Source organism: Otolemur garnettii, unplaced genomic scaffold (assembly GCF_000181295.1).
Source record: "Otolemur garnettii isolate 467f Iridium unplaced genomic scaffold, OtoGar3 scaffold00017, whole genome shotgun sequence".
NCBI lineage: Eukaryota > Metazoa > Chordata > Mammalia > Primates > Galagidae > Otolemur > Otolemur garnettii.
The window spans coordinates 15,172,654-15,182,495 of record NW_003852412.1 but is presented as its reverse complement, the minus strand read 5'-3'; the positions used below and the strand labels follow the sequence as shown (position 1 = coordinate 15,182,495).

At 47.2% G+C, this 9,842-nt stretch overlaps 1 protein-coding gene across 2 annotated transcripts in view; it reads right to left on the bottom strand.

Moving 5' to 3' along the window:
- The window catches only part of RASGRF2 (Ras protein specific guanine nucleotide releasing factor 2), a 244,354-nt gene that overhangs the window by 21,783 nt on the left and 212,729 nt on the right, over positions 1–9,842 (bottom strand). For both annotated transcript variants that reach the window (XM_003785953.1, XM_023510921.1), the window contains exons 19-21: positions 8,177–8,289; positions 2,027–2,087; positions 1,616–1,719 (exon numbers count right to left, since the gene is read on the bottom strand). In XM_003785953.1, coding sequence (XP_003786001.1) covers positions 1,616–1,719; positions 2,027–2,087; positions 8,177–8,289 — 278 coding nt within the window. The remainder of the gene's footprint in view (positions 1–1,615; positions 1,720–2,026; positions 2,088–8,176; positions 8,290–9,842) is intronic.

Sequence of the window (9,842 nt, the reverse complement as noted above, 5' to 3'; positions counted from 1 at the left end):
TTTTTTTTTTTTTGATCAACATAATGTAAGCGGGCTGCAGAAGTGTAACTATGAGTTCAAGTGTGCTGTGAGACAAAAAAGGCTGCAGACCACTGCGCTAAGGGCTGGAGGAAACCTCCCTTGTTGCCCTTCTGCAGCGTGTTCCCCGAGGAGGCAGCTGAGCGGAACCTCCTCAGAAGGTCTGCCTTCCACACTTGACGCCTGAGCAGGACACCAGACACCAGATCACGCCAAGCACCCAGGGACCGTTAAGATGGAACACACAGGAATTATTTTATATAGGCATTTAAAGAAAAAAAACCTTGAAATCACTCTGACACAGTCTTAGTACAGAAATGTCGGCTGAGTACTTGGGCGAGGCCTTTGTCCCTGGCTGTGGTTGGTCCTGCTCCCACCGTGAGGCATGATGGACACAGAAGGGCACAGCTGGAAGTCACTGGCAGCTGTTTACACAGGCACCGGGATGGAGAAGAGAGGTGGGGAGGGCCCCAGGAGGAAACCAAAGCTGACCAGGGGGGTTCTGACTTGGCTCTCCCTCCGCCCCAATCCCCATTCTCCCTGCACTGGCGGCTAGAGAGGTGAGGGGGGCAGTGGTGAAAGTGGGTGGGAAGAGACCTGTGGGTCCTCATTCAAGTCTTCAAATAGACTGGGCCAATTTTAATAGCCTCTGGGGCACATTCCTATTTTAACCTGTTTTTCCTATTCACAAACAGGTCTGTAAGTGCTGGAAGAAGGGGAGGGAAAGGAGATAAAATGCATCAGAGATGCACAGGCATCCTCTGGCCCTGCCCTGCTGCCTCCTCTGACCCTCAGCCCATCCATCCTGCTCACGCTCCCACCCTCCATCATCACGGACATCCTCTGCTCAGCATATGACACGGATCACGGTCAGGCCTCTCATCCCACCGTCCCTTTACCTCTGATTTAGTCATTAGTTCATAGAAAATGTATGCTAACAGTTGCCATTTGTCCAAAGGCCTTGTTTTTGCAGCTACCATGACAGCCAGCAGGGATGTAAACAGCCTCCCCTTACTTTACACATGAGAAAATGTAAAGGCTGTATGATGATGCTTAGCAATACTGTTGATTTAGGGAAGGGGGCCAAGAATTATAACAGGATTTGCAGCCTTTATCCTAAATCAGTGTTTCCCAAGGTGTAGTCCTGGACTACGCAGAATTATCTGTATCTTCACCATGACAATTCCTGGGCCTTGACCAAAACTACTAGAATTAGAATTACTAAGGGGTCTCCCTAGGAATGCACATTTTCAGCAAGCTTCCCAAGTGATTTTAGGCACATCACATTTGAGAAGGAACCACTATTGTAATCGTGTCCGGGTTTCCACAATTCAGGGATAGAAGAGAACAAAGAAATTCCCATTCTGCGGTAACCCTAATCCATACAGAAACATAAGAGTGGCTGTTGGGAGAGTCCTCAAATCAGTATTTCCAACATAACCTGGAATCCAAATACATTCAAATAGAGCCAAACCATCTCAAGATTAAAACTCACACCCCTGGGCCTGCGTACACATGCACACACACATAACACACGCCTTAGGAATAACGTCTACTTCTAATCCAGCTAGTGCCCTGCTGTGAGGGTGACACTCACTCATAGGGAATGCTTCTGAAAACAATGTGATCCAGGAGGGTGATCTGCTCGGCCAGCTCCATGGCTGACAGGGTCTCGAAGCACTCGGCCTTCAAACAGTCAGTCTGCGAGAAAGGAAGAAGGGAAATGAAACACTGGTTCAGGGAAGGCCGCTGAGGCAGGCAGCTGTTTGTGTGGAAATGTGACGTAAGTCACCAGATTCTAGCTAGGAAAGAAAATGGCGGCAAGCTCAAAAATCTCAAAGCCAACACTAACATCATGACCAACTGCTAGGCCCCATGCCAACTGTGACTCATCTCCCAGAGCTTCATAGATGGGACACGTGGTCAAATGCTCAGCGATCAGTTACAAGTTCACCTTTGAGAGGTGATCTGTACATAGTTGTGCTGGAAAAAACATGGCTGAACTTACCATTTGAATTATGTCCTCTAATTTTAGGTGGATGTCATCTTGATCATCTTGTGAAAGGGCTCTAAAAGAAATCAAAATATCCTCCATGAAAAACAAAAAAAAAAACTAGACATGCTAGAAATGAAACTAACCAATACAGTCTGGCTTCCCTGGGTGGAAAGTCTGAGAGTTTGGCTCTGCAAGGCTGGGCAGCAGGGCAGGGGGCTGGGCTGGGGACAGGCAGTCCCAGCACAGAAAACCACACGGGAATCATGGAGACAGCTAGCTTAGAACAAAGAGCCAACTGTTACAAACACGTGCAAGGTTATAAACAAAACAACCACTGTCCACACAAACCTGAGGGTGAGCTGGCTGTGCCCTGGGTTATGGAGATCATCTATCTCTGTGGGGCAGCCTCCAATACCATCAGTGAGTTGAGCTCATAGCCCTGAGTACCCCCTCCCGCCCTCTGTCCCCTACCCGGGTCCTTTCTGATGTTGCCATAGAAGGCGCAGAGCCACCCCCTTTCAGCTTATAAGGACCAGAAGCACAGGGCAGCTCCAAACAGTGGGAGGCAGGAGCCAGCAGTCTCCCCCCGTGCTTTCTAGGCAGACTTCCCTCAGACACTTTGGGTCCCATATCCCACACATGGTGTGAGTCAGCTCTCAATATCATTTTGGGGGGCGGGGGATAAACGCCAAATGAATAAATAAATAAATGCATAATTAGTACCTAAGATACCAGTTTCAGAAGTGGGAGGATATTGACGTTCAACAAAAGTTTATAGAGTCCAGGAGAGTTGTACTGAGTAGGCAGAACTTGCAATCAGGGCCAAGCACTTTAAGTTTCCCAAAGTGAAGCGTAAGCATATGCTGAAAGTTCCAACTATTTAAACAGTTCCAATCCCTGTAGCCTGTCTGCTGGAGGAAGCCAGTTTCAAAAGGAGCCATGATGTGAGAGTCTGTTGTATTTTGAATTGATTACACAGCCCTCCAAAATACAAAATCAACGGAGGTGTTTTATGGTATTCTAACTGTGTGTCGTGGACTAAGCATCGACACACACTACTTCCTGGGTCATCAAAAAATGCCTTCTAGCTGGGCATTATTATCTCCATTTTATAGAGGAAACAAAAGCTCAAAGACCTGGACTAGCTTGGCCAGGGTTCTAGAATAGTTACACTTGTCCTGTTCCTCTGAGCTTCTCCCAGGTAGACTCATGCAAGGCGCCTCTGCAGGGGTCCCACGCGGAGCGCACAGTCAGCAAACACCTCCGTCCCCTCAGTCGCCCTCCCCTCTTCCAAAAGCTCTCTGTTTGAAGTGGAACAGATTATGCTAGTGGAGCCCAATGATTGGCAATTTGCCATATCATTGAGAGCAAAAGGGAATAGTCATCACATGCAGAAGAGCAGATTAAGATGAAGAAAAATAAAGTTAAACTCAACTATCTCAAAGACTCTCCAGTCACACTTAAGCCTTACAAAGAATAGGGTGAAGTGACCCTTTTCCCAAGTGTATACCATTCTTTCTCCTGTAGTCTCAGGTTCCTAAGGGGAGATGTGTCTCCACAGCTTTGTGTAGCAGTGGGAAATGACTTTCTTTTTTAATTGAGACAGACTCTCACTTTGGTGCCCTCAGTAGAGTGCTGTGGCATCACAGCTCACAGCAACCTCCAGCTTTTGGGCTTAGGCAATTCTCTTGCCTCAGCCTCCCGAGTAGCAGGGACTACAGGTGCCTGGCACAACGACTGGCTATTTTTTTGTTGCAGTTTGGCTGGGGCTCGGTTCAAATCCGCCACCCTCAGCATATGGGGCCGGCACCCCACTCACTGAGCCACAGGCACTACCAGGGAAATGACTTTTTTATGAGGCTGGATGATATCCTTCCCTTGGGGAGAAATGGTCAAGAAGTTAGTTCCTGTGCAACGTCCCTCTTCTCAGTGATTTATTCCTAATGGTCCAACACGCTCGCTGGTTCCATCAGGCTACCTAATATTCATGGCTTCCTGTTGATGCCACTTGGGCGCTGAGGTTTGGGGATGACTTCCTTATGAACTGAGACCACCACCAATGACCTTCCCAGAAGCCAAGTCACTCTGTCTTTTCAATTTGTGGCGTATTAGGGATCTATAAAAATTGGAAGACTGCTGGACAACTCTGGAGGGGAGAGGCATTCATTTCAGAAATATCAAAGTCTTGAGCAGAAGTTTTTATTCACACAAACTACCTGCGGTAACTGAGCATAATTAACTGCTGCAAGACGGTGGTCAGGAACAGTGCTTCACAGAGAAGTGGCGTTTTACTGTATTTAATGTGATATACGCTTAAATACACATTTTATGTTCAAATCTGTTTTATGGCTGGAATGCACACAGATCTCGAAATGTCAGAGCTCCATCTGACTACAATGATGGGTTTTTATCTTTCACAGCCGTAACCTAGATTCAGTTCAGATCAGTTCCCTTGCAGACGGGGTGGCCTCTGCACCTCTGATTCCGTCCTCTGAGGACGTGTTTGCTTCTAGCCTTCCACCTACCTTTAGGTTTGAAGAATATTCCAGGATCCTGGGCTCCGCTTCCCCCACCATAGATACCATATCTATCAGCGGTATCAGCAGTTTAATAATTGTGCATTTACAATGAAGCATCAAATAAACTTAAAAGGAAGTGGGATTACCCAAGTTCTATTCAGTGGAAAATTCCTTCATCAATTGTGGAAATAAGGATAGTCTAAAACCAGAACCAAGGGCAACTGGCCTCTGTCTGGGGACTGGTCTGTACTTTCTTTGTGTAGACGAAGTAAGGAAGCCTAAGAAAAGTCAAGTTTGGCTGAGATCCAGCCTGGTTTTGCTTGAGCCATATCACCTGGAAACTAGTTTTCCCAAGAGCTACTGTTAGTGCTGCTAATAGTTTAGTAATAACAATAATAATAGCTGTAGTAGATTGTGTCAACCTCTTTACACATACTTTTCACAACAACCCAGTGAAATAGGTATCACTAGCCCCACCTTATAAATGAGGACATCGAGCTTCACATTGGTTGAGACACTAGATCACTTTAACTGGCTGGGCCAAGATTTAAGCCTGTGACCTCCTGCAGAAGTTGGAGTGAGAATGCTGTGTTATACTCCTACTGTGCCACCTACCTAAATGTCTATTCCCTATCAGTCTCACACTTCCAATTCTCAGGGCACTATTCAGCAAAGACAATCAGCACATTGTAAGCCTGAAGAAAGATAAAGACCTGGGATGGTAAATAGGATTCACTGTAAGTACCAAGTCCAATTAACTGGTTTCTGAGGTTACCTCTTGGTGCAGACAGAAAACTCTTTGGATTGATTGGAAATGTTCGGCACAGGTGTCGTGAGAGGACTGGCAGTAAGAGAGCCTCACATCAGCCAATCCTGGCCATTTTTCCCTCGTTTTCCCTAATAGCTATTTAGTCAGGTGTCCCAAGGGGCACAAACTGCCAGCATGCGGTTTTTAAGTATTAGTGTTTTAGATACAAAGAGCATAACAAACTCTTTACAGGAGAGAAAAGGAACACTACCACCCTGCTCACACACACGAGCTTCAGATAGACAAGGAGAACCCACAAGAGGAGAGAAGCTCCCTGCCATGACCCAGACATTGCTCATCCACTGAAACAGGCTTTTCCTGAGTATGTATTTATAATCTTAAAATCTGAAAATAGGATCAGTAATGGAATCCCTAAGGTTACTTAGAAGTTTTCCTAGGGTAGAAAAAGTAAAAAAGGCCCCTCATTGTTTCCTAGAGCTGCCCTAACAAAATGCCACCAACTGGGCGGCTTAAAACAACAGCAAAGTATCTCTCAAGGTTCTGGAGAGAGAGTGGTCTGAATCGTGATGTCAGCAGGGCTGGGGCTGCTGAGCCCCGCAAGGGAGTCCTTCCTCGCCTTTTCTCAGCTTCTGCGGCTTCCCAGCAGTCTCTGGTGTTCTTTGTCTTGCAGCTGCTAACTGCAAAGTCTGCCTCCTTCTTCAGATGGCATCCCTGCAGGCGTCCTCAAACTATAGCCTGTGGGCCACCAGCAGCCGCCTAGGACATTTATCCGGTCCGTCGGGTGTTTTTGCCGCCGCTGCCTGTCCTGCTTAGCAGTCAACTTGTCCCGGGGCCCATAGTCCGACCCTCCAATGGTCTGAGGGACAGTGAACTGGCCCCCTGTTTAAAAAGTTTGAGGACTCTTGTTAGAAGATGCCAAGAGCCAGATGACCTCTGAGCAAGATGATTTGCAGCTGGGGGGCGGACCCTCAGGCAATTCGCCTGCAGGTGCTCATTGTGGAGAAAAACCCAGAGCCCATGGCGATCCTTAGGCTCGTAGTCATTGTCTAATACTCCCCTCACCTGTCTTGTACTGTCTCAATAAAAGGCTACTGCGGAGGTTGCTCGGGGCTACCCTGCAATCAAGGTTAGCCCGCCTCCTGCACGCTTGTACTTCTAATCTGAATCAGGCCTGGATCCTTCCTGTGGAGATGGAGACCAGAGCCATAGGGGCTGCGACATATCCTCTCTGGGCGTGTCTGTCTTCCAGGGTGAACTTCTGATAAGGGCCCCAGTCAAATTGGATTGGGGGCCTCCCTATTCCCAGTAAGACCCTGTCTTAACAGATGATACCAGCAATGGACTTATTTCCAAATAAAGTTGCATTTTGACGAACTTGAGGTTAGGACTCCAACATAATCTTTTTGGGGGGACACATTCAACCCATAAAAGCCCCTACACCACAGAATGGAATCTTCAGCTAAGGGCTAAGAATGACTATGGGCCAGTTACTAGATCATCACAAACCAAAACCTGGCATTGTGGTGTCAGGAAGGGACTTCCAAAAATATGGTGGACCGAGTTAGACGCCCCTCCACCCCCAAGCACTCTAAATCACATGTACAAAGGAACAATGCAGCCATGCTTAGAAAGGATTATTTCTAGAGACTGTAAATGAAGAGGGAATTAGAAATCAGAACAGCAAGAGTACCAGGCCCTAACACAGTGGTTCTCAACCTTCCTAGTGTTGGGACCCACAGGTTGAGAACCACTGCCCTAGCAGATACACACCTTGCTTCCCATCCCCAAGTAGGGAAAGAAGAGATAGCCAAGAGTGACCCAGGAAGTCGCGAGTGAAATTGTCTGCACCAGCCATTGATGGCTTCCCCTTTCATGTAGAGTGGACCAGGAAAAAACCCACCTATCCTTCAAGAAGCTATAAGAAAGTCCGTGCTCAGCAGCTCACACCAGTAATCTGGGAAGCAGAAGAGAGTGGGTTGCCTTAGCTTAGGAGTTCAAAACCAGCCTGAGCAAGAATGAGACCCCGTCTAGCCAGGCGTTGTGGCTGTACTTCCATCTACTTAGGAGACTAAGGCAAGAGAATCGCTGGAACCCAGCAGTTTGAGGTTGCTATGAGCTAGGCTGACACCATAGCACTCTACACAGAGTCTTACACACACACACACAAAAAAAAAGGAAAGAAAGAAAGAAAGAAAAGAAGCTATCAGAAAGCCTGCTATTCACTTGGGCACTGGATCTAACAGCTGGAAATGCGAGTCCATAATGGGACATCCACAGGTCAAGTTTTTATCCCCCAGAAGTGAGGCCACACCTTATACAACCCCACGTAATTATACAACCTACATGAAGTGGAAATCCCGAACTGAAAAGTTGACAGAAAAATTGGTAGAGGACCAGTGAAACAAGCCAAAGAAAGTACATAATGACTCTAAAATGGCACACCCACTGTCTAGGTGTGCAAGACTCCCCCAGAAACACTACGACCCGGCTTACAAACATGAGCAGGAGATAAACAGTGAGAACCCACTGAAGAGGAAGTCTCTCTGTGATGTCTGCTGCACTCGCAGGGCCGGATCCTCCAGGCCTCCTTCTCCTAAGTTTTGGTCCCACAGTAAACCACAGGCTGCCCACACCCACAGGCACACGTACACTCCACGGGAGTTACCCCATGCGGACCTAAGTCTTCCTGAGACCACAGACCCAAATCTGCTCCCAGGGAAGAGAAGATGACAGATAACCCTTTACTTGTGAGAACACAGTTTTGGCGGCCTGCGGGTGGTAGGGTTTACCCTTCCGGTTTGAGAGGATCTTATTTCTGTGAACACAGTCCCAATGAATCCACGTGGCTCAGTCAGCGTCTGCCACGGCCTTTACCTCAGGATGTTCGCTGTGGCTTTCCTTTCTTGGGGAAGAAGGTCTGGGTCTCGCAAAACTTCTTCGAGCAAATTTAGGACGTTCATCTTCAATTCGTTGTTAAGTTCAAAATCCTATGAAATAAAATGAATCTTTTAAATTTTCCGTATGAAGGGTTTATAAAGCTCTGTGACATGTCACACCATTCCTCATGATAAAGTCTCTAGCAGCTAAGTATGGAAATTAAAATGTAGGGACCCAGAGCTCCCAGCACCCCTGGAGATCCTGATTGGCTTAGTCTGGGAGGAGGCCCAGTTGTTGGTATTTCTGACAGGCTTCCCAGGGGATGAGAAGCTCAGGGTTGAGAACAGCTGCTAGAGGGACAGCAACTGGGCAGGGTCCTTACAAAGCTTACAGTGCCCTGCTCAGCCCCCCAGCCTCTTCTCTCATTCTGCTAATATCCCCATAACGCCCAACACACCCCCACACACACACGCCACACACCACCCTCTCACTGCCCTAGACTTCTCAAATGCCTTCCGTTCCTCAGAGAGACATGTGCTGCCTGGAACACTGTGCCACCTGCCTACATTGATTTCTAGTCTTCTTTGGGTCCAGGAGGTGATATACCTTCTCCCCCAAAATTTCTTTTAATTTGGACTCAGTGGAGTTAGGAGCTTTTTCTCTGTGCTCCCATGTAACATGCGAGACCCCGTCTAGCCAGGCATTGGGGTGGGTGCTATCATAACACACACAGACGGTATCGTAAGGGCCAACTGCCAGCTTCCACTGAACCATGAATAAGATCAATAACTAGGACACAGCAGGAGTTCAAAAACTATCTGTTGCAAGATTACAATCTATCATTTGGGTGGTAACTTGAATAAAGATATGCTAAGGCTATCAACATCTGTACATGCATCAGTACAGACATGCTAAGGGCTAAAGATACAAACGGAAGGGCCCCATCAAGTCAACACCAGCGTGAGACAGAAGGGGCACCCACGGGGCAAAGCTAGAGAACGTGAGCATCAGCAAATGAGTAATGGGAGTAGCAAGCAATAATTAATTGAATAAAAAGAAACTGCAAGTCCTTACTGATGCCTACGAAGATAGATGAAGGAGGTAGATGATGAAACTGCTCTGTACAGTGGAATTACAAGTAGTAAACGCAAAGGAATAAATGAGTTAGAAAATCACCATTTTCAACCAAAGCAGTAATCACTGGTTCAGGCAAGGATCATGAATGGGCGATAAATGGCTGAATCAAATATAGTGGGACAGAATTAGCCGGCTCAGAGGACTTCCTAGAAATTACGTGTTAATGTCAAACGGAGAATCTGTCAGATGGCACCTTACCCAAGTGACCCAGGTAATCAGCCCACTGATGGAAGAGGTCAGTATCACGTACCTACCAACACAAGGCTCTGTAACGTTACACGCGCTTCCTTAGCATTTCTGCCCAAAGGGCATAATCGTGATTTCACTGTGAGGAAGCACTGGCCTTACTCTTCATAAATGTCAATGTCATGCAAGACAGAGAAAAACCGAGGAATTCTTCCAAAGGGCCAATAGCTAAATGCACCGTGTAAACCTGGATTAGACCTGGGGTCAGGAGGGGAATGTTTAAAAGGGGCATTACTGTGACAGCTGGCAAAGTGGCATCAGGCCCACACGCTGGTGGAGA